At 38.9% G+C, this 25680-nt stretch overlaps 1 protein-coding gene across 8 annotated transcripts in view; it reads left to right on the top strand.

Moving 5' to 3' along the window:
- The window catches only part of Ptprz1 (protein tyrosine phosphatase receptor type Z1), a 176233-nt gene that overhangs the window by 137714 nt on the left and 12839 nt on the right, over positions 1-25680 (top strand). For 2 of the 8 annotated variants that reach the window (XM_076913656.1, XM_034519179.2), the window contains exons 14-23: positions 3107-3198; positions 7303-7388; positions 9881-9901; positions 10111-10207; positions 12861-12943; positions 14277-14411; positions 15595-15729; positions 18726-18889; positions 20951-21086; positions 22777-22923. In XM_076913656.1, the coding sequence (XP_076769771.1) occupies positions 3107-3198; positions 7303-7388; positions 9881-9901; positions 10111-10207; positions 12861-12943; positions 14277-14411; positions 15595-15729; positions 18726-18889; positions 20951-21086; positions 22777-22923 (1096 nt within the window). Of the gene's footprint in view, positions 1-3106; positions 3199-7302; positions 7389-9880; positions 9902-10110; positions 10208-12860; positions 12944-14276; positions 14412-15594; positions 15730-18707; positions 18890-20950; positions 21087-22776; positions 22924-25680 lie in introns of all 8 variants that reach the window. The other 6 variants (XM_034519178.2, XM_076913655.1, XM_034519180.2 and 3 more) reach the window with 3 other exon arrangements.

Raw genomic sequence — 25680 nt, 5'->3', positions numbered from 1 at the left:
ACATTTGTATCCCAAGGAGAATCGTGCTTAAAGCAGGCAAGAGATATTAGTTGTCAAGAACAAGGCAATCTCAAGTGCCAGCTGTTTATAGATTATTAGACTATAAATGTCAAATTGGAAAGTGAGTAAAAGAACCACACACAAAGAGGTTTAAGTATTGAAACACTATGGATTGCATAATCAAAAACTATATAAAAATTTGAACTAGAAATAGTAGATCAATATAGCAAGAAGGTAGCTATTAATGGAAAGGTAGGCACAGCATTACAGCAGGAAGACCTACTCTTTTTTATCATTTGGTAATATTCAGGGAAGAATGGGCTTTAAGTCAGTAGAAGAAAAAAATGTTTAGTAGCTAAATATGATTTGTGACATCGAGCCTCTTGTTACTACTGAAAATCCCAAACAAAACTAAACCAAACCTAAACTAATTACTAGGGATGATGCTAAATGCCTCGTGGACCAGCTGTGAATTGCAGGAAGTCCTAGAAGGCATGTTCCAAGTCCATCTTCTCCATGTCAGTGTCAGAACATGCTAACTATAGTTGCATACACAACAGTTTTGCCATGTCATGACTGTCCCAGTTTGGATTCAGTCACTTATGTGGTTGGTTATATCCAACTTTTCTATTCCTCATTTGACTGCAGACTCTGCTTTCCAAGATGAAATTGGTTTCCTTATGCCTTTGACACCTGCTTCCTTATCCACTCATCTACTTATACTACTGCTTTCTCTGGAAAATTCACTACTGTTCCTCAGTGTGGTTTTTCAAGGGCTTCTACTCCCAGAGCCAGGCACCTTGCTATGAACATTGTTGCTTTATATTTTTTTCTTTTATCTTGACGTTAACTTTATAAAGTAAGTTATAAGTATTTCATTGAAAAACTATATTCATTGAAAGGGTATCTTGGGGTACCTACAACATGATGGTTCTGATGAATAACCTTGTAGTAATTACCTATTTTGAATTACTGGTTTATACTTTGGTGGAGGAAACTAAATATACATGTAAAACACCAAACAATAAAACCAAATGCATAAACTTCCTAAGATGATTCAACCATGTTTTGTCTTTAGCACACTAACAAAGGAGTTCACACTCAGTAGAAACTGTACCTTAAATTTTGAATTTCATTTATCCCACTGAAGTTGTTTAGGATCCCACATGAAGTTTACACTTCTCTTGAGTTGCTGGGCAGTGGTAATGACTCAAACTTTCCAGCCAGCCACGTTGTCATAAAAGCAAGTAACCAGCACTCTAGTTTATACTGTCTTGCTAAGTTACGTCGTGTGGGGGTTGGGTATGCACTTAATGGACTTTCAGCTCATGATGTTTTTCAACTTAACCATGGCTTTATCTAGCTGTAGTCCCATTCTAAGTAGAGGAGGATTTTCATTTTTTATAGTGACAAGTGCCACTGAGCAAGCAAAGCGAGAATAGTGACAGAGATATCCAAGGCCCTCAGAGAAATTGAGAGGATGTAAAAATGATGGGAAGGAGGCATGTGGGTAGTGGAAGAGGTAGAAGCCAAGGTGCTAAAGTTCAAATATGGCTTCTGAGAGAGAGAGAGAGAGAGAGAGAGAGAGAGAGAGAGAGAGAGAGAGAGGAGAACTGAAGTCTGCTGGGTGAAGAGGTTATTGGCAGTGAAGTGACAAAGACTGGTGAAAGCTAGGACCCTCCAGCTCTCGGCTGAAATAACAAAATGATTCTAATAACGGTGGGAGGCCATTCAGGATCTGTATCCAGGAAACTGATTTACTGGAAAAATACTGAGATTTAGGAGGTCACTGAATAAGAACAAATGTCATGTTAAAACTCATTAGGATGAATAACGTGTAGCTTGAAGCTTTAAAATGGAAAATAAGATTAACATTTTCCTGTAGAGAGATATTTGGTGGAAACCCAACCATTTGTGACTAACTTAAATAAAATAACGCACATCAAAAAGAGTCATTAGCCGTTTTAATGACCTAAATCCAAATTACGGGATGGCTTGCTTGCTTGTACAGCAGCAGTTGTGCCTTTGCTATGTAGTGTGCTCTCACCAGATGTTACTCTTATTATCTGAAAGAAAATAGATGCAGGTGACACTGTAGGTCACAATTGTCATTGATTCTAAATATATTCATTCTCTAAATGCTCATCAACAAGACTAGCATCTGTCAGAAATAAAAAAAATCACTTCTAGTTTGGCTGGCGTGCTCATTATTCTCTTAAGTTCCACCACTGCTGTGTTCCTGAACAGTAAGCTGCCTTCTGCTTTTCTCAAAGTGATGCCACTGTAGAATTTCATTTCTATATAGACATAGCTTTGCTGACCGGCTGAGTATGTTCGAGAGGACATGGTTATTTTAAAAATGCTCCTTCAGGGTTGGTGGCCCCAAGAGGAGAGCAACAATACCAACCAACCAGAGCTCTCCAGGATCTAAACCACCAGCCTGGGAGCACATAGGGAGGGACCCATGACTCCAGCTGTATATGTAGGGGAGGATGGCCTTGTTGGGCATAGATGGGAGAGGAGATCCTTGGTCCCATGAAGGCTGAACACCAAGCGGGGAGGAATTCGGGGGTGGGGAGGTGGGAGTGGGGGGTAGGTGGGGGCACACTCTCATAGAAGCAGGAGGAGGGGGGATGGAATAAGGGGTTCCTGGGTGGTGGGGGGAATGGGGTAAGGGGATAAAATCTGAAATGTAAATATAATATCCAATTTAAAAAAAAAAAAAAAGAACGCTCCATGGGCACTATCTTTTCTTTCAACCCATGTCCTGCCAAGTTGACAAGACACCTTGGTATATGCTAATATGGGAGAGTGCCTGAGGCACTGACATTCCCTACTTCTGCAAAGTAGTTTTTGATACCAACCACCCTTCAAATGCTACCTCTGCTTCTCTGATATCTGCTCACTCTTCTGCATCTGGTGCTGGTAAAAGTGAGACAAACTCTGTGACATGAAATTCCTCTTTCTTTCTGCTTTATGAAAACAGATGTAGATGTAATAGTTACATTCCTGGTCATAGATCCATGTTTGGTGTAATCTAGATACTTCCACTGCAATTTTCATGAAGCTTAGATGTCATCTTCTTATGTGTTCTTTTTCTTGTCAGGAAATGCTTCCAGACTGCTCACTTTTATTTAGAAGACAATACATCCCCTCGAGTAATATCTACACCACCAACACCCATCTTTCCAATTTCAGGTAATGACCTAGCAAGTGCTTATGAATATCTGAATATTATGTATATATTATGTATATATTATGTATATATTGAAGAAAAGAACAATGAAGGAAGGTTTGCCTTTAGTGGAATATTTTCCAAATATCTATAATGCACATGAGTAAATATTTGTTTCTAAAAAAACTGTTATATCATGTGTCAAGCAAACAGTCTTATATACTGTTCTCATTTCAAATATTCTTAGTCATAGAGATGATATGGCAAATTAATTCATAATTATTCTGCTCTAATTGAAGAAAATCACTAGCAATTAATATTAGTTGAAAATAAACATCCTAGTTGGGTTTCATGTGTTGGGATCCTTGAGGGACTCTCAAATTTTCCTCTGAAACTTCACAAGCTAGACCCTCCTCCATCATCTACACTGCTCTCACATAACCATGCAAGTACTGTCAATAGATCAATATGTTCTGAATACTCAATGACTTTTCTAGCCCATTTCAAAATCCTTCCTAAGCCTCTCCAAAACATGGTCACATCTCTCTCAGCAATCTCATGAACCTGGTACCAATTTCTTTGTTAGTTGAGGTTTCTATTGCAGTGACAAAATACTGTGACCAAAAGCAACTTGGAAAGGAAAGGGTTTATTTCATCTTAACACTTCCAGGTAATAATAATCATCCATGAATGAAGTCAGGGCAGAAACTCAAGGCAGGAATCTGTAGGCAGGAGCTGAAACAGAAGCCATGGAGAAACATTTCTTACTGGGTTGTGCCGCATGGCTTGCCCAGACTGATTGCTTCTACAATTCCACACTAACAGCCCAGGGGTTCCATCAGCCATGGAGGACTGGGATCTCCCACCCATATAATCATGAATCAGGAAAATGTGTTGGCAGACTTGCCTGTAGACCAATGTTATGGAGATGTTTTCCCAGTTCTCAGGAGTCCCTCTTCTCAAATGGCTCTTGGTGTGTACAGTTGATATAAAACGTAAGAGGACAGATCATTTCTGATCATCTGTGTTTATGGGAAAATACATTTCTTAATATTGGGGTGCACACATACACCCAGTCAAACAGTGGTTGTTGTTCTAAGGAAGGAGAAGGACAGGAATAACAAGAATGTATAGTTGTTAGAAAGTTTTCAGATATTGAATGATTGAATTTTTTAAAGTTGTCGATTATATCAATATTTGCATGGACAACAACATTCAGAGAGTACAATCATTTAGATGCAAACACTCCCTGACCCCACAGTTTGCCTCTAGGGCCAAAATCTCAGCCATTTATGTGATTACATTATACATTATAACTTTTCAGAACACAAAGGGCTAAGGAAAAATGGACACATCATTCTCTAGAGTCTAGCCAGGTAAGTGGAGTCCTCACCCCTCATCAAGAAAACTTCTCTTTGCAACAGACAGAGACCATTAGAGAGAATTACAACTGATCAAAATGCAGAGCCATGAGCCCAGTTCCCCCTGACAGGTCTACAACACAATTCTGACACCTAAGGCTCAGGTATCATTGTGAGAGATGTAGTAGGAAGACTTGTAAAAGCCAGAGGAACAGAAAGCTTGCTGTGAGACTGTGTCTCTAAGATATGGCAGAAGTTATGCACAAGTGTCTCATCAACACGACTGCCTAAGCATGAGCTGAACACGGAGAACAGCAATAGACATGCTAACATGAATAACAGAAGACCCATGGGGCCGCAGGCCTACAAAAACATCTGCAGGCAGCCAAGGTATAGTGAAACCTGGCAAAATAGTCTTCTCCAGGGAAGAGCACACCACATCAATTTGTTATCTTAACACTGGTCCGCCCTGAAAATATATTTATACAAGTAACATTATACATTCTGAGCAGCTTGTATCTGTGTGTTTAAAAATACAAACACACACATACACACACAACAACAACAACAACAACAATTAGAGAAAGAGAGCAAGGAAGGTATACATGGAGGATTTAGAGGGAGGAAAATAATGGGAACCTATATAATCTCAAAAAAAATTTTTAATATTTTAAAAGAAAAGGAGGTTTTTTTGTTTGTTTTTTGTTTTGTTTTGTTTTGTTTTGTTTTTTAGAAATATGCAAGCAAAGGAAGAAGAATAAGATAGTGACAAAACAGTGACAAGGTTTTCTAAAGCAGAGCAAGAAAAGAGGCTGGTCTTCCATGTGGTCATTAACATAAGTCTTGTTTCAAACTCTTTAGCTGCTCCACAAATTGTTGCCAGAGACCTGGATTCTATGTGTTGTTATCTTCTGGAATCCCATTAACAAAATATAAGAAAAACAATTGTTTTCTTTACATTTTTCTTTATACCAGCATTTATGTTACATAGAATATGTATTGTTAATTTTGTTCTTTCTACACAAAGAAGTTGCTTTCTGTTCTTCTAGCTTGTATTAAGACTATGAGGTTACTTTACTAGAGCATCGACCCTTTTAGGATACACTTTTAGGATATTGCGGCTGCAAACTCTCAGATATCTGTGGGATTGTGATTTTTTTCACTTCCAAACATCTGCTTTATATACCCCATTATCATGGGCTTTCAGCTTAGCTCTAATATTAGCCAGAGTCCAGCATGATGTGTTACTATCAATAAAATACAGTAATTCAAAATCAAGGACTTATCTAAGAAATCCCAAATGCTGCATTTTGGATGTCAAAAGAGCAGTAACCAAAGACAGGTCCTCTTCCTCACTCAGGTCTGAAACAGCCGCCCTTGATCAGGAAAGTGTTTTCTCTTTATGTAAAATTAGGAAATGAAGAGATATCCCAGTCTCACTTGCAGACCAATTATAAAGGACTTACCAGAATACTTGGCGTGTCTGAAGTGCCGGGTTGGCTGGGCATGAGGGTGGGGGACCTGCGGGTCTAAAGGACATTCATAGGAACTAATGATTTAGGTGTGACAGATCATTTTTGTTTTCTTACCTAATTATAAATGCTACTTTCAAGTACAATCTTTCTATAGGTGTGAAGCTGAAATTACACCTAGGTGGCTCTCAAGCTTCAATGGCTAATGCAATGTTAGTATTCAGGTCCGCCCACCTAAGAGGAAGAGCAGATGGAGTCTAATCTTTTTTTTTTTTTTAATCAACAAATTCTTAGTAACCGAAGCTTAAAATTTTTAGAAAGCCGAAATGCTGAACATCTGTTAATGTAAATAACTATTTCTAGTGAAATGTGTTTGACATTTCCTTGTTAGAAAAATCACTTGTGAAACTGTATACTGTGAACTACTCTGTTTAATCTCAGAAAAAATCTTTCCTAGAAAAGGAAAGCACAGGGCTAGCTGCTTAAAATAATTTGCCCCCTTACAAATAAGTTAACAGATTCATGGCTTCATTTACATAGTACATTTTCAAGTTAAAATTCTTGAAGCTTTACAGATGAAAAGCTCCAAAGTTTTTCTTAAATTATCACATACATTATTATTAATGAATACCCTTGATATAAATGCTTTTTCTTACATGTAGAGAGAAGGAAAAAATATTTTCAAGTATAAATATATGCATCTTGTCATAAAAATAAGATATTAAACTATGTAACTTTATACAATTGTAAGTACACTATAATGAATTGAAAATATAGCTGAGGATTATGAGACAATTCAGGAGACTGAATCAGGATGGCAAATTTAAATCTAGGCAGTGCAATACGACAAATTTAAGGCCAGCTTTTATATCCTGAGTCCATAAATACAAATAAATAAACATGTATTAAATAAGTAAATTAATATATAATTTTTGCCTATCTTTGTGCCAGAATTTATATACAATCTTTACTCATATAAAACAAAATTGTCCAAAACAATATGACCACATTGTTAAGAAGTATGGCTTTAGGGTTATTTATAAACTAAAATCAAAAAGAAATTAGTTTATCTTTAGAGTACATAAGGAAAAAGTTTATAATCAAATCCAAATCATTCATATATATATATATATATATATATATATATATATATATATATATATATATTTGTTAATTGCAGTTTAGTTGGGTCAGCAAGGTTGAAATTTGAATTTATTTTAAACAATATCTTATAGTGGAAGAGACAGTAGTTTCCACTGTTATCCTTTCTAATGTGTTTATTTTATTCACTTAGATGATATTGGAGCAATTCCAATAAAGCATTTTCCAAAGCATGTTGCAGACTTACATGCAAGTAATGGATTCACTGAAGAATTTGAGGTATGATTTAAATATGTCTGTTCTAATTATATTGAATGTAATAAATGTCAACAAGTCAGCATGAAACTATTTCATGATGTAAAGACATTGAGACCACTTTTGTTTCTAGAAAAAAAATATGATATCCATTTCATAATTATATATGTGCTTAGGAAATGTCTTTTAGTTATGATATAACTTAGAAGCTTGGCTTTCTGTTTTAACAGTGAGCAGGCACTAGTCAAAGAAACAAACAAAAGTAAATCCTCTCCCATTAAGTACATATTGCTAACATTCTTTTCTTTAAACCTAAATAAGTAACAGTGATTTCTTTTCTAAGTTACATAAATTATACTAAACTACTAAACCTGATGATTCTCAGCAAAACTCTATGAATCCTACACCAACACAAACTCAGAGAAACATTTAGAAGCTTCTGTTACACAAGGTAAAAATCACATGCAATTTCCAAGAAAACATACATTTCTAAAATCATTTGAAGTTTATAATCAATAAAAATTTTTCTAATGACACTGTTAAATGCTCTTAAAAGAGGTGGAAAAGTTTACTGCAAGTGTGTCGTGCCCACTAACCTTTCATTTAAGCATATTTCTCAAAATAAGGAGTCACATGTCCCAGGTTAAATAATGAAGACTACACACACACACACACACACACACACACACACACACACACACGGAGCAGCCATCTCTGAAGGTTACAAGTTATGAGCCAGGGGCCTCATAGTCAACATTTATTCATCTCCAGGATTTTATTATATGGAATTATATAAAAATAACTGATGCAATTAAACTTCATAGAAATGAATTAACAACTGATAAATAGCAAAGGTGGGCTCTCACATGCTTTCCATTAACCTTAACATCAGTAAGCAGTGGTCAGCTTCTCCTTCCACCCCCCAGTCACCCCAGCCACCAAGCACTACACTCTATATATTACCTCTTTATCTCTTCTTCACTCCCCACCTCCATAGCATTCCTTAGAACTCGCTCTTTAAAGGTTTTAGAACTCTGGCCCTGATCTCAGGATTTGTTGTTCCTTGATCTACTACTCTTTTTGTACCCAACAACTTCTTATACCCAACAATGACTCTCAAAGTCCTGTCAATCAAGACGTAGGTAGGGAAGGAAAAGAGCACAGACTAGAAAGCACTCAGAAGAATAGAAGTGAAATGTGCTGTAGCATAATGAGTCTCATATGTAAAGCATCACATTTGCTCTCTTAGTATAAGCTGGAGGTGCCTGAGAGTACACTATTGCTACAGTGTTAATTGTGCTGTTAACGACACTTACTCCTGTTTAAAATATATATATCAGGCTACCATCAAACAGAGCTATAATTCAACAGGGGAAATGGGCGAAGATGGCTGTGACTCTCTACGTGCACATACACAAAAGCAAATACTAAGGGGTAAAAAAAGATTCATAGTTAAAATTGTCTCAGGGACAGTCATTAATTCACACCTATCAATCGATCCTGAAATTATTAAGCAAGTCCATAGAATTAAATTAACCTAATAACCACATTTTTTTCTACACAAAATTTTTCTTAATTCCATTGCTTTTTAACTCAGTCTGATTTAAGAAAACTTCTCATTAGCTGGATAATTACCTAAATAACTAATAATGCTACACCTTTTAAGTGGTTCATATATTAGACTGGTTTTAGCCATTCAGAATGTCTTGAGGCCACAGAGGTCTTAAGAGCTTTTATAGGGAGGGGTTGGAGCACTTGCTGGAGGTTAGATTCATATTTGGGTTTTATGTTTTCTGAAATTGCAAGGCTTTGGTGTTGTTATCTCAGTTCTAAATATTTAAAAATTACAAACTGATTGTTTAGATAGGAAACACTTCTGGACAAGTCCTTAATCCATTTTAATAGATAAGTTAGCCAAACAGTTTTACTATGCTCATAGAAGTTTTTTTTTTCTTTAATATTTCTACTAGTTAAATCAATACAAAGTAATGCTTTGCAAATTTTGTTTCAAAATGATGATGTCATTTAATCACAGATTGAAACTTTTTTAGGACTATTTAATGTTATGAGAACCCTAAATCTGTTATAAACCACCTAACAGGAAGCTATTCCATAAAATAACTCAAAAACTGTATCACTAATTCGGAGTTTCAAATAGTGCTACTGAGGTCAATTCAAACTATCTTTGTACTTAAGCCAATCCAATTACTATGACAGAATGGGTCATGGGATATGTGGTTCTTATTAGCATTTTAAATATTCATCATACTATACCCGCATCCCCATTTAAACATGTTGGTTCTTTTCATTTACATAATTAAAGGTTCCAAATTATGTGGCATTTTGATTTGCATGCAACTGTTTGAAACATTCTGTTGTGTTAGTATGTGACAAATGTATTTATTGCATGACCATAGTTTTCCATTGTAAACCTAATATGAACACTTTCTTTTCTCATTTGTCGTGTGCTGTGGAATTTGATTTCTTTACTTTTTTGGCATTCATTTCCTCATTAGACACTGAAAGAGTTTTACCAGGTAAGGCATTATTTCACTGCATTTCCTTTTAGCCAAGAAGTAGTTGTAACATGTAAATATGTCTCATATATATATATATATATATATATATATATATATATACAGTTTTTGCTAGACCATTTTATTTGTTTTGTCTTCCTTATATTTAAAGGCACTTGTTTTGAAAGAATTTATGTTAAAATGCGATGCATGCCTTTTTTTTTTTCCAGGAAGTGCAGAGCTGTACTGTTGATTTAGGTATTACAGCAGACAGCTCCAATCACCCAGACAACAAGCACAAGAACAGATACGTCAATATTGTAGCCTGTAAGTATGTTCTTAACGCAGCGAACTGCAGCCTCATTGCTGCGGTTGTCAACTGGTGTCCTTGTGCTGTCTGCCAATGGACTTCAATGGGGTTATCTCAAGGCCTGTGTGATCAGGGAGAGACTCTTCTGCCTGCTAACACTAGTATCATTCTAGGGTCACTTCTGCACATGCTATCATCAGTGGCATTGACTTCTTTTATACAGAAGCGTCTTCAGTTTTAATCTAGTCCTTTCCTCAGGCCCTATAGCCTATATTTCTCTATAGTTCACAGCCCAGTTTCTACTGAGAATCGGCTTGCTCTTAGTAAATTTATTGACCAGCTGAGATTCTCCGGGCTTCCTCTTTCTGCTCGTACCTGTGCTTGCTTCCAGACTTTCTTGGAATTCTCCCTGGGGTTTTACACAGGATTGGCTGAAGATCTTCTTTGCACCCTCCCCTGCTTTTCTTAGCTTCATTCTTCCTCATCTTGGAGCAGTGCTGGTGCTTCCATCCTTAACACGGTTTGATGTCTGCTTTTTCTTCTATTGCAGTTTTTCTTCACTCTGGTTACAGCACTTATTCCTCCCCACCTCCCCTCCCATCCACACCCGCTCTCTTCCTGTCTCTCATTAGAGAAGAATAGGATTCTAAGAGATAAAAACAAAACAAGAACAGAATAGAATAGAACAGTATAAGATAAAGTAAAAACTATCACATTAAAGTAGAACAAGGCAAACCAACAAAGGGAAAAGAACCCAAGAGAAGCCACAAGAATCAGAAACCCACTCACCCCCAACACTCAGGATTCTCATTAAGGACAATAAACTGGAAGCCATAATTATACACAGAGGCCCTGGTGCTGACCCATGCAGGACCTGTGCTTGCTGCTTCAGTCTTTGAGTTCGAGTTTTGCTCAGTTGATTTAGAAGGACTTATTCTCCTAGTATCCTCTGCACCCTCTGGCTTTTACATTCTTTATGTCTCCTCTTTCTTGGGGTTTCCTGAGCTCTGAGGGGAGGGATTTGATGGGGACATCACATTTAAAGCTGAGTATTCCAAAATCTCTCTCTCTTTCTTTGTTGGTCTCTATCTCTGTCTCTCTCTGACTCTCTGTCTCTGTCACTCTCGCTCTGTCTCTCTGTCTCTGTCTCTGTCTCTGTCTCTGTCTCTCTCTCTCTCTCTCTCTGTGTGTGTGTGTGTGTGTGTGTGTGTGTGTGTGTGTGTGTGTGTGTGTGTATGTGTAATGTGTGGGCTATGGGAGTCTCTGTATTTGTCCCTGCCTGCTACAGGAGGAAGCTTTTCTAATGATGGCTGAATAGGGCACTGATCTATGAATATAGGAGAATGTCCTTAGAAGCCATTTTAATACTACTTCTTTTTAAGAACAATAGAATTTGGTTTTGCTCTAGGTCTCTGAACTCTCTACTATCTGGTTCTCGGTTCTAAGCAGTGTCAGGTATGGGTTCCATCTCATGGAGTGGGCCTTAGGTCAAATCAGACATTGGTTGGTTTCTCCCACAAGCTTTATGCCACTATTGCCCTAATATATTTTGCAAACAGGACAACATTGTAGGCCAGAGGTTTTGTGGCTGTGTAGGTGCATATGCTTTGTTTTTGGTAGCCTGCAGATTATACCCTCCATATCTTGAAATCTAGCTTCATGTTCCTTCCTCCCTCTACAAGGAAAAAGAAATGTAAAAATTTAGATCCTTTCTCATGTGATCATTGGATGGCTTCCTAACAAATGCATTACCAGAAGGTCACTTAAATTCTGGTTCCAGTCCAGTAGTAGGAGCACACAGGGCTGCATCTTCCTCCCTTTAATTATCATGCTCTCTTCAGCAGTTTTCATTGATGCTGCCTTCCTTGCCATGTGATTCACATCAGCATTTACTATTTAGCAGACAATTTCTCTATAGACTATAGATTTGTTTCTTCACTTGCGACATTTATCCTGCTTACATTAAGGAGCGGAGGTTCCCTTAGCACTGTAAATACTACTGTTTTATTCCCTGCCAAAAACAACCAGGAAAAATATGTATTACTTGGAAGAAAGACATCCAGCCCCACCCCTCAAGAGCCACAAGTCTATTTACATGTGTCTGTACTCCTGTAGCCTGCTACTGTTGGGTGGATTAATGGACCTGCTATCCTTTGATCAGCATCTACTTTCTTATCCTTGATTGTAATCCATCACAGACACTCCAAAGGCTCCTTCTGCTTCCTTCACTGCTTCCTCTTCCAACTTCACAATCAGAAGGCGTCTGCTGCTGCTCTTCCTCAGCTTGGTGAAGTTCCCACCACACGTATCTCATCTAGAACGCCACTGTTCCCAGTCCCTGTGCCATTTTAAAAATCTATCTAACTTTGGTTATTGCCTTATTACACCAATTTAGTTTCTACCTCGAATTCCTCTTGGCACTGCGCTCCTTCTTCTTGGGGCGTGTACACCACTTCCTGAAGAGCTTAGTCTCACTGCATTAGAAGTTTTCTTAAGTTGGAGATCATTGTCCATCTGTCTTTGTCACATTTGTCAAATTAATATGCCCCACTAAAGTAGATTATTTTGTGTTGAGTTTAATTTTGTGATAAAATTATGATACAGATAAGAAGACCTTCATTATAAAGAGCAACCTGTACTTTAGTGAAACATATTCTCTTTTTGTTCCAGATGATCATAGCAGGGTTAAGCTCACACAACTTGCTGAAAAAGATGGAAAATTGACTGATTACATCAATGCCAACTATGTTGATGTAAGCATTTTCATGGGACTTTTATAACTCCCTAAGTTTGTTGTGCCACAACGATGTACATATAGCTTTGTATAATAAATGTTATCTGATATATAATGAAACTGCAAATAAACAATGAATAAATTGTAGGAGATCCTGTAGCTACAGGACTTTGGATTAAATAATACTGTTATTCTTCTGTTATTTTATAAGAGAGGGAGGGAATTCAGGCTAAAATGTACATTCTAGATAGGATATGGATATTCTCATAAACTGATACCTCCACAAATGGGAGGGTATAGGCCCAGTACTTAGTTTGAATTTTCCCTCAGTTCTGGCACAGTGATATATATATATATATATATATATATATATATATATATATATTTTCTGTGAGATATACCTCACAGATGATAAATAAATCTAAACTGAAAATTCCTGTGGTAGTACTGAACAATATACAAATGATATTATAAAGCCAGTATTCAGCCTCTATTGTTTTAGACAACAATCCTGACATCAGCTTTGTTGCACTCTAGATTAGGTATAATTTTATTTCACCAATGTGGTTTACTGAATGTCAACAGAACTCTGTCATTTACCTGGCTTCTGGTCTCACAGTCTTCCTCTGAGTTCATTCTACCTTCAACACTGAGTTCAGAGACGTGAATTCCTACCTGTAGAGTGTTCATTATAAGAGCTCCTGCTTCCTGCTTCCAGCGGAAGCCATTAGTGTGCCAAAGAATGTAGACTTGGGGGGTATAAATGCTTAGAATTCTAGCTCTGCCGCTGGCTAGCGATGATATTAGGTGGTCATTTAACTCCTCTGAGCTTCTTTTACTTCAACACCAGGTCGGGAATGATGCTTCCATTTTGTAGAGATGATAGGTTAGAACAGTGTTTGAAAAGTGTCACCCCAGCACCATTTGCTCCGTAAGAGACAGCTGGTAATGTGTAAGAGACAGCCAGGCTTGGCATCTCCAAGGAAAGGAAAGAGTCCATAATCCTAGCACTTTCTTAACTCTAGACAACTGAACTTCATTGGCTGAAAGCCATTTCGGAAATAACATGATTAAGGACTAGATTTGAAGGACAGTAAATACCTTTGGACCAAATGCATCTGGAGTAGAGTTGCAAGCCTGTGGTCATCTCAAAGATAACTCACAGTATTTTGTACAAAAATTAAAGTGGAAGGCAAATTGCTGTCTTTTCTAGTGCCATAGTTGTTCTACGGCTTTTTGAGTTCTTTGTGCAACTTTCAGATACTGAGAAGGGGGTGCTGACATTAGATTCCACAGTTTTAAGTAAGCATGTAATTCAGGTACCATGACACACTTGTGACTTGTTTCTTCAGGGTTACAACAGGCCAAAGGCTTACATTGCTGCCCAGGGTCCACTGAAATCCACAGCAGAAGACTTCTGGAGAATGATATGGGAGCATAACGTGGAAGTCATTGTCATGATCACAAATCTCGTGGAGAAAGGAAGAGTATGTAGCCATCTGTCAGGACATCTCTAATATCAGTTAGGGGTGCTTCTAATTAGTTCATTTCATTTTGTTTCATTTTCTGAGCAGGTTCTTGTGTAACCTAGGCTGACTACAAAATGTTGATTTTGATTTTCTAATCACCCTGCCTCTGCCTCCCAAGTGCTGGAATGACAGAACTAGACAATCATTTCCAGCTACTTCTAATTTCTGATACAATTAATATTAGCAGAAGGAGTTAGAAAAGGCAATCAATATTCTTTCTAATTATTTGCATCTTGTGTTATATGTATGGGTGTTTTGCCTGCGAGTACTTGTGTGCACTAGATGCATGCCTGCGGCCTATGGAGTCCAGAAGAGGGCATTGGATCCCTCAGATACTGAAGTTACTATGTGGTTTGTAAGTTGCTATGTAGTTGCTAGGTATTTGAACCTGTGAAAGAGCAACAATTGCTCTTAACCACTGAGGCATCTCTCCATCCCTATAGTATTCATCCTAATTGCATCATGACAACTCAAAGGCAACTGTTGACATTATCAATCAAAATGCTTCATCATTAGGAATCAAGTTATCTGCTTCCTCAGTGCATTCTTCATAGTGTAAGAAAGAGTAAATTGAACTTTGGTGAAAACAATGGAGAGTGAGTAGGTTTCGATGCATGGAACCTAGGTTTAAATGCAGAGCCTGCAGGAACACAGAGCTCCCTGCTTTATTTTTGTTGTCATCTGAAGGGAGGAAAACAAGACTAGATCATCTGAGATTTTTTCACACCTTCGATCTCTGTGTCATCTATAACTAATTTATCATCACCTAGAAAAAAAGAGACACTTGTTTAAAAGTTTAGGATGGAGCTAGAGAAATCGTTCAGCTGTTATAAGCACTGGATGCTTTTCTAGAGGACCCAGAATTGAGGTCAAGAACCTACATGGCAGCTCACAACCACCTGTAACTTTAGTTCCAAGGGATCTAGTGCCATTTTCTGACCTCTGTAGGCATGTGTGTGTGTGTGTGTGTGTGTGTGTGTGTGTGTGTATGAAAAATACCCATACACATAAGATAATATACAATAATAATAGTCCATTCATGTCACTGTCCCAAACCTTTACTTATTTCAAGAGTGATATGCACATTCACATTGGATGTTGGAAACATAAATATTACACATTTATTTTTTTTCTCTTACAGAGAAAATGTGACCAGTACTGGCCTACTGATGGTAGTGAAGAATATGGGAGCTTCCTAGTCCACCAGAAGAATGTTCAGGTGCTTGCTTATTATACTGTGAGGAATTTCACCCTAAGAAACACAAAGATAAAAAAGGTAAGTGTTTTAGGGTTTCTGTTGCTGTGACAAAACACCAGAACCAAAATCACCTTGCTAAAGAAAACGTTTCTTTCTACTTCCAATTCCAAGAAACAGTCCATCATTTAGGAAAGACAGCAGAAACTCAAGGCAGGAGCCTGATGCGGAGGCCATGGAGGAAAGCTGCATACTGGCTTGCTCCATGGCTTCTTCAAACTACTTTCTTATAGCACACCTTAGACCACCAACCCAGTGGTGGTATTGCCCACAATCAGCTGGGTCCTCCTCCATCAATCATTATTAAGAAATACACCAGAGTCCTTACCCATAAACCAATCTTGTGGGGTATTTTCTCAATTGCTGTTCTCTCTTCCAAAATGACTCCAGCTAGTGTCAAGTTAACATAAAAACTATTTAATAAATTATAACTAATGGGAATATACCACCAATAGATGAACTGATAAAATATTGGAGCATATACTCACAATGAAATATTATTTAGCCCTAATAAATATATGACATCTGTCATTTTGAACAATTTAGATGAACCTTGAAAACAGTATGTTAAGTGATGTAAGCAAGAAACAGAAAGGCAAATGTGGCATGATTTTATTTATATGTAGACCCCAGGAAGTTAGACTCCTAGAAGTAGAGAGTAGAATGGTAGCTACAAAAGTGAGTAAAGAGAACCATAGTGGTGTTGACCAAAAGGTGCAAGAATAAATCAGTTGAGAGAGTTATTGTATAATATGGTGATTATAATTTAAAAGACTAAAAATATTCTTAGGGTAGATTTAAGTGTTCTTACCACAAAGTGTGTAAGATAATGCATTTGTTAATCAGCTTAATTAGTGAGCCACAAGGTTTCCAAAACTAAAAGATGTTTATGCTATATATACATCGTAGTTCCGATCTGCCCAACAAAATAATGTCAAAAGTAAAATAAATGATGGATTATCATCTGGTGTTTGATAGATTCAGTCTTTACTTAAATACATGTTTGATTGTCCTTGCTGGATTTTTGTTGCTGTTATAAAACACTGACCAAATACCAGCTTGGAAAGGAAAGGGGATAGTTTGCTAACTGTTTATCATCAAGGGACACCAGAGCAGGAACTGAAGCAGAGATCACGGAGGAATACTTCTTGCCAGCTTACTCTCCCTTGCTTGCTCAGACAGATTTCTTATACAGCCTAGGCCCACCTACCCTAGGTGAATCACACTGCCTATAATAGTCTAGACTCCTACATCAATTATCAATTATTAAATGCCCCCCCAAGAGACATGTCCACAGGCCAGTCTGGTGGAGGTAATTCCTCAACTGGGGTTCTCTCTTCCCAGTTGTGTCAAGTTGACAACCAAGATTAGCCATCACAATGATAAAAACCAAATTAGAATTAAATCTGGATAACTAAAGATACAGAAAGCTCTTAACAAAACTACATCTTAAACCTAGTGATTTCTTCCACGTGGCTAAGCATCAGCTATACGTTTAGAACCAAAACCCATGGTGCAGTAGACTGGTAGGTGAAAAATAATTCCTGACCCATATAGACACTTCCACAGTATAGCTTTGACATAATCCCACCACTCACCTAAAATGGGTACAAGTTAAAAAATCAGTGAGGCAAATATACCTGGAGAAACAATGTGTCCCTTGAAATTTTCACAAGAAATAGGACAAATATGAATACTTGATGGATGGATGGATGGATGGATGGATGGATGGATGAATGGATGGATGGATGGATGGATACATACATACATACATACATACATACATACATCTATATGTACATAGATAGATAGATACAGAGAGATGATGGTGGTGATGGTGGTGATGGTGATGGTGATGGTGGTGGTGGTGGTGGTGATGGTGGTGATGGTGGTGATGGTGGTGGTGGTGGTGGTAATGGTGGTGGTGGTGGTGGTGATGGTGGTGGTGGTGGTGGTGATGGTGATGATGGTGGTGGTGGTGATGGTGATGGTGGTGATGGTGGTGATGGTGGTGGTGGTGGTGGTAATGGTGGTGGTGGTGGTGGTGATGGTGGTGGTGGTGATGCTGGTGGTGGTGATAGTGGTGGTGGTGATAGTGGTGGTGATGGTGATGGTGATGGTGATGGTGGTGGTGGTGATGGTGGTGGTGGTGGTGGTGATGATGGTGGTGGTGATGGTGGTGGTGGTGGTGGTGATGGTGGTGGTGGTGATGGTAATGGTGGTGGTGGTGATGGTGGTGGTGGTAGTGGTGGTGGTGATGGTGATGGTGGTGGTGATGGTGGTGGTGGTGGTGGTGGTGGTGGTGGTGGTGGTGATGATGGTGGTGGTGGTGGTGGTGATGATGGTGGTGGTGATGATGGTGGTGATGGTGGTAGTAATGGCTGTATGGATAGAGATGGATGAGTGGGTAGATGGACACAAATAGATGAGTATACTTAGTTAGATGGAGTTTGGGGTTTGGATTGACTCATGTAATTTTGAAAATGACCAAGTGTGAAGTCTGTGGATGAGAGTAGAAATTCAGGTAAGGCTTGTGCAGGTTAGAGCCCAAATCCTCAAGACTTCGTCTCACATTCTAGTTGCACTTCTGTGCTGAAGTCTTGAGAAGCATCTCTTCTTCAGGAAACCTCAAGTCTTGACTTTCAAAGCTTCAGCCTTTTGGGTCAGTCTCATATCATGGAAGATGAGCTGCTTTACTCAACTACAAATTTAAATTTTAGCCACATCTATTAAAATCAGAAACCACAATAAAATCAAACACTTTCACAGAACTGATGACACCTGCCTAGCTAAATGGGCATATAAAGTTGACTATCATAAATAATATAAACATATGTGTGTATGAACATAAATATTCTCACCAAAATAAAACCTAAGTATGTAAGGTAAAATGTATGATAATTAGCTTAATTTAGCCATGTCACAATGTACCCATGCTTCACTGTATGTATATATGATGGACAACATAAATATGTGTAATTCTTATTTGCTGCTATCAGCTGTCTGAACTCTTCCAGGGCTCTCAAAAAGGAAGATCCAGTGGGCGCCTGGTCACACAGTATCATTACACCCAGTGGCCTGACATGGGTGTTCCCGAGTACTCCCTGCCTGTACTGGCCTTTGTGAGAAAGGCTGCCCAGGCCAAGCGCCATGCAGTTGGGCCAGTTGTTGTCCACTGCAGGTAAGTCTCAGAGATGTTCTCCCAAACCCACAGAACTTCTTATGCTGTCACATGAGGACTCAAGGAACAACTTATACCAAACTGGAAATGATTTCATGCAACAAGGGAAGTGAAATTATATTCCAATCCACATAAGTATTGATCAGTAAGAGGCGAGTATAGTAGACTCGAAATTGGAAAGCTAAAGATTTCAGAGCAGCAGGTATTGGTCTATCTGATTGTTGAATTGGATTTCAGCTTATTAATGGTGAGATAGGCACAACACCATTTTGTTCTTAAACATCTATTAAGCAGCACGCAACACCATTGGTTGAGACTTTAAATGCTTAAAATACTGTCCCTGGTCTGACTTAATCTGTTATACAGTTATCATGCTAGGTTTATATTAGAGAAGGCAAGGCACTCAGTCTTGGAGAAATTTAACAAACTAATCTGACTTTTAAAAAATAGTTTGTCCCCCAAATCGCTTTCTTGTTTTCCCAACTTCTCAAAAGTCACGTTGACTCGGTTAGCAATTCACAGCTGCCCAGGAGCTAGAACTTTCAAGAGGAGGCTGATAAATAAAAAAACACCATTAAGAGGAGGTGGGCAGTTTGTAGGACCTATGCTACTCTTGTTGTTTGTAGTTAAAATATTAGCAGTTAATACCGACCAAGTGAAGCTGCAAAGACCACTTTTGTTTCTCTACTCAGTGCATGTGCTGAGGCAGTGCCTGTGTTTTTGCAGAAGCAGCTGTCTGCCTTTGACACACAGCTAGCTCATCTGACACATTCCAATCACCCTACCTGGACTTTTCCTCAGATAAAGTTGGACAAGTCAATCTGGAGAGGCTTTAATCTGGTTGTTTGACAAACTAAGGAAAACCAAAGACTGCAGAAAACAAGCTTCTGAAGGTCAGGGATTGTCTCTGAGCAAAGGGTTAAGGACCGGATGATTGTGCAGAGTGGTGCTAATTCTCTCTACAGTACTTGTGGGGACAGTTGAAAAGAAGCCCTGCCTGAGTTCTGTCTCTTAGACTGAGGCTTTGAAAAAGGTGGCTCAATAACAGCCCTTTAGAAATAACAGGGCTTGTGTTTTATTCCTTGTGGTCTCACTGAAATGAAACTTTCAACTGAAAGCCCCATTGGATTCTTTTTTCTCCCTAGTGTCAAAACCTTTGCAAACATGTCTCCTTGGCAACATAGACCGGAGACCTTGGCCTTTCAGAGTTTGCTGATGCTGATGCTTCCACTTTTCTCAGATTAAATATCTACTTTACTTACTATGAACTGTATAGCGAACAGTCACCAATAACTGTTGGAAATACTTTTAACACATCCCATGGAAATAGTCAGGTAGCTTTGCTGTTTGACTCACAGCAGAAACAAACTTCAAAGTAAACTTTGTCTAAGCATTACCCTGAACTGCCACACTGATTACAACTTTAGATTGCTGTGGGGAGCCGACAGAAGGCGGCTATCATCCTTGCAGCCATCTTGAGCCATATACCCTGACAAGAGATTTGATTACAATAGCCTACAACAGCTGAGCACACTCTGATAACATCTTGCTTTAGATACCCAGGATTTTCCCTTGGGTGTGTGAGACTTAAAGGTGAGTGACTTAAGGGCATGACTTAGAGATCAGATTTAGAGACAAGACCTAAGGGCATGACTTAAAGGTGTGACCTAAAGGCGTGGCTTAGAAGTGAGACATATAAAAGGCTCGAGGCAGACAGAAGAAGTGAGTTAGTTATTAGGCATGAGGTAGAAGACACTTGGACTAGAGAACTCGGAAGAAGAATTATTATTATATTCAGGCTCTAACAGTTTAGCCCCCAAGGCTTTTGGCAGTGCAGGTTCCAACACTGATAGAGCAGCCTGAGACATTTTGGCCCCCAAGCGTGGGGCAGAGTGGTTTTCAACACAACTTGGACTGCAACATACATTTTGCTAAGTTTGTGTATGGCTTATTGGCTTGAGGAAGGAAGCTGATTTTATCAACATGACAACTAATAATGACCAACTTTCACACTCCTTTTGTGCTTGAGATTAAAGTATTTCTTTCTGTTCATCTGTACAGTGCTGGTGTGGGGAGAACGGGCACATACATTGTGCTAGACAGTATGCTGCAACAGATTCAACACGAAGGAACCGTCAACATATTTGGCTTCTTAAAACACATTCGTTCTCAAAGGAATTATTTGGTACAAACAGAGGTATTGCTTTTTAAATCTATCTTTATTCATCAAATGTGTGGGTGTGTCACTGAAATCTAGGTATGTTATTCTCTGAGTGTGGCCATAAGGAGGGACTACCTAAAGGGAAGGTAAAATTGACAGAAACGCATTTGCTATGGTCTGAGATCTAAAGTCCATCGGCAAAGCAGTCCTTCAGAAGCTTGAAGAGGTGAATACTTTCTTGCCTTGTGGCTTGGATTCTGGTGGCTGCGTGTATCCTTAATCCTGGGAGCATTGGTCTAGTCTCTCCCTCTGTCTTCTTATGGCTATCTTCCCTCTGTGTTTAAACTTCCTTCTACTAATATGAATGCCAGCCACTGCTCTCCAATGGTTGAATTTAAAAAAAATTTTATATCTGTAATGCCCCTATTTATAAGACCATATTTAGAGGCTGAGCTGCAACTTATCTTTTAGGGGAATGCAATTCAACCTGTAACACTAAATTACTAATAAATCACAAATAGGCCAGCAAAGCTCCATGTATTTGGGAACAAAAAGGAGGACTATCTTTCATATGACACTAATTATGGTAAAGATCCAGAACCAGCAGAACACTCACCATGCTAGCCAACACCTAAAGCTGCTCAACACAGGCAGTTAATGGATTCCATTTCTTCTGTTTAAAATACATGATCATATACAAGGCAGGGCAGAGTTTACAAATCTCTGTGTTATTCCCTTCTGCTTTCAAGTAAAAATGTTATAGGTTAAAAGCTATGATATTGACCCTAAGAGTAACAAGAAATATGTGACTAGTCTAAGACAAAAAAAAAAAAAAAAAAAAAAAAAAAAAAAAAAAAAAAACAAACCACATTTCATCATTGAAATAACTTTTTGTCAGACAGGACCAGAGAAAATTTCCATCAGTGAAACATAAGAGAATCATTAGATACAAACTAGACAAGCCTGAACCCAACTATTCCAGTTTGTTCTCTGTTGCTGTGAGAAGACACTGGGTAAAAACAGTTAAGAAAGGAAAGGCTTTGTTTTAGCTTACAAATTACAGCCCCCTAATGCAGGGGAGATAGAACAGGAACTGAAGCAGTCTCTGGAAGATGCTGACTTTCTTTTCCCCTGGCTTCCTCAGCTACCTTTCTTATACAGCCAAGACCCACCCGAGATGGTTTCATCCACAGTGGGGTGGGGTGGACCCTCCCACATCCATTCACAATCAAGAAAATGCCCCCCATACACACACAGGCGAATATGAAGGAGGAAATTCCTTGATTGAGATTTCCTCTTCTCAGCAATGTCCAGTTTGTGTTGGGATGATGATGTACCTAACCAGGAAACCACTCTGTTCTTATGTGAGAGGCTACTAGGAGAATAGCCACTAGAGCTAGTCACCAGAAGTCCTGGAGTTAAGGGAGTGCTCCTCATAGAAAAGAGAAGCTCAAGACATAAGGAAGGCAGAGGACTTGGCTTTGCCCTTCCAAGTCTTCTGTCCTCCTTCCAATCCACCAAGACCAACGGGAGACACAGAGAGGAGGAATGAGAAGAGGGTGTTTCTGCCTAGGCCACCTCCTCTCCTGTCCACCTTTCTACTGGGCCTCATTAGCAACCTTTGGCAGGACCACTCACAACCATTTTGTTGAACTCTAGCTTTCTACATTTGTACCCATATGTCTGTCAGAAGATGTAAAGCCTTCTGTCGTGGTTGTTTTCTCAGGAACAGTATGTCTTCATTCATGATACACTGGTGGAGGCCATACTCAGCAAAGAAACTGAGGTGCCTGACAGCCACATTCATTCCTATGTTAATACACTCCTCATACCTGGACCAACAGGCAAGACAAAACTAGAGAAACAATTCCAGGTGAGTTGCTTGCTCAAATGCCTCTCGGGTGTCACCACAGAACTGAACGTCTCAGTAGCTCCTCATTTGACTAGACAAGGCCAAGTGGAAAAGTTGGGAGTGTTGCTAGAATAATGGCTTTGTGTTCGAACCGCCCTTGTTCCTTACAATAGGTTACAGTGCCACACAGTAGATTTTAAAGAGATGCTTAATTCTGAGTACCAAGAGGAAAAGTTGTCAGAAACCCTAGACTAACTTTGACAAATACAGACACGACACAGCCCAGGAAAGAAGGACATGGAGAATAACAGAATGAACAGACAGAACTTACAATACAAACTGGATAAGTGCTCTTTTTGCTTTGAAAAAACCAGACCACTTCAGCACAAGTGTGGTGGCTCAGGCTGTTCCTGGTACTCTTTGAAACAGCCTGTGTCTCACTTGAAGCCCTTGGACTAAAGTAGGCCACCTACTTACAATAGTTTCCTCAACCCCAGTTTCTCCCACTCACCTGTTTTGAGATAGAAAACCAGAGTGTTTGTCGGGGGGTTGGTGGAGGCATGCTTTGCTCCCAAACTTCCAAAACACAAGCTTTCTGACTTTCAGAAATTACTTTGCAAAGATTTCTGAAAGTGGGTGTTAGCAGACCTGCCTCTCATCGCAGAGAAAGTACAGAATGAGGGCTATGATTTCTCTGCACACAATCCCACGCTATCTTCAAAATTCCGAGGGTTTGAGGAGAAATGGGGCTAAGGAAATAATATCTAAGAAGAATTTAAAAGGTTCTGGAGAAAGGCTAAGAGATCCTTTTCTCCTTGCTACTTGCCTAACCTACAGCAGAGTATGCTAACTAGCATCAATCCCCTGCCTCTGACCTTGAAACTGCTTTCTGTGCTCTGGGAATACAAAAAGATTGGTGTGTCTTCTAATGATAGAACTTTTTTGTGGAAAGATGTCAAGCCTTGTTCAGCAGGACTATGCAGATCTCAAAGGATGCTTTGGAGAAAGTATGCGGACTAGGCTCTTAAAAAGAAAAAGGAAAGTGTGAAATGAAATTTGAAGGATACCTTTTGCAGAGATGAAATGCCATCCTGGCAACACAATTTCACATTTATATCACCTGATATCAATAGAACTCTCACTTAAATATGATTTACCCACTGCACGGTTACTTACAAGAACTGATGTGGCTTACACTGACTAATCCAGGATTTAAATAGAAATACAACAAATATTGAATTAAAAAAAGAGAGAGATTTGACTTTTTTTTTTTTATTCCTGCTCACAATATATATAGGGAATGCAGATATAAAGGCATGCTGTGTTATGTTTTAAAAGCACTATTCATTCAGGTTCATACAAAGAAATTTTTCCTTGAAAGAAATGGCATGCCTATTCCATAAATATTTATCAGATACCTATTAGTTGTCAGGCTTCGGTGTTTAATGCTGAACTATAAACTTATGGGCTGGGTAATGGCTCAGTCAATAAAGTGTTGGCTGTATGAGCATAAGAGTGTGCATTTAGATCCCTAGCCCCATGGCAAAAAGCTTCACACAGTGCAGTGCCTGGAATCCCAGAGCTGTGGAGGCAGGTGCAGGAGCATCTCTGGGGCTTGCTGGCTCATAGTCTAACTGAATTGGTGAGTTCCAGGTTCAGATATAGAATTCATGTCCAAAAAAATAATTGGAGAAAAGCTGATGTCAATCCCCAGCCTACACACACACACACAGATGCACACATGCATGCATGCACACATGCACACAGGCATATACACACACATAAAATAGAAACATGCATTTTGAAAAACAAACATTAAGGAGGAGCTAGAGAGATGGCTCAGCAGTTAGGAGATTTAAACTGCTCTGGCAGAGGACCCATGTTCAGTTCCTAGCACCAACATTGGGCAGCTCATAACTGCTTGTGATTCCAGCTTTAGGGAATCCAGCACCCTCTTCTGGAATCCTCAGATACCCTAATTCACATGTGCATATACCCACACACAGATACACACACAGATACACATAGATTAAAATATGTATTAAAAACATTAAAATATGTCCAGCACCCTCTTTCTAGAATCCTTATATATCTGAACTCACAGGTGCACATACCCACATGCAGACACAAAAATGTATACACATAAATTAAATTATACTAAAATATATCTTAAAACAATTGAAAGAGCACACTCAGCTCATACTCTCAAGGTGCTTGCAGCCTAATGAAAGATACAGATAAGAAAACAGACAAACACACCACTGTGGAAGAAAGGATGCGATAGGTGCACAGGTGGAGGAACAATTTAGGGAAGAACATATGTGTCCATAAAAGGACTTGGTGTTCAGCTTATAGGACATTACATTTGGAAAGGAAAAGAAATTCTGTTAACTGGGAGGGGATGATGTCATTTCCTATGACAGAGAATTCAAGAGAGAAGTGTGCATGTTTGCAGGACGTGGTAGAGGACAAGATGGTCAGATCACTCCTACATCTACATAACTCTGAAGTACTAGAAGCATATTAACAAGACTTTTGTTATTAAATGGAATGACTGAAGTACAGGGTTCTACAAATAAAAAGTTTATTTAGGATTCTGATTCTATGGATACATAATCAAGGAGCCACATCTGGTGATGAAAGTCTTAGGTTCTTCAGAATACCAACTGGATATATGACAAGTAAGAGTGTGTGTGTGTGCATGTGTGTGTGTCTGTGTGTGTCTGTGTGTGTGTCTATGTGTGTGTATGTGTGGGTGTATAAAACTCTACCCATTTT

The sequence above is a fragment of the Arvicanthis niloticus genome, chromosome 15, assembly GCF_011762505.2.
Source record: "Arvicanthis niloticus isolate mArvNil1 chromosome 15, mArvNil1.pat.X, whole genome shotgun sequence".
NCBI classification, from domain to species: domain Eukaryota; kingdom Metazoa; phylum Chordata; class Mammalia; order Rodentia; family Muridae; genus Arvicanthis; species Arvicanthis niloticus.
This window is presented reverse-complemented; position numbering and strand designations above follow the sequence as displayed.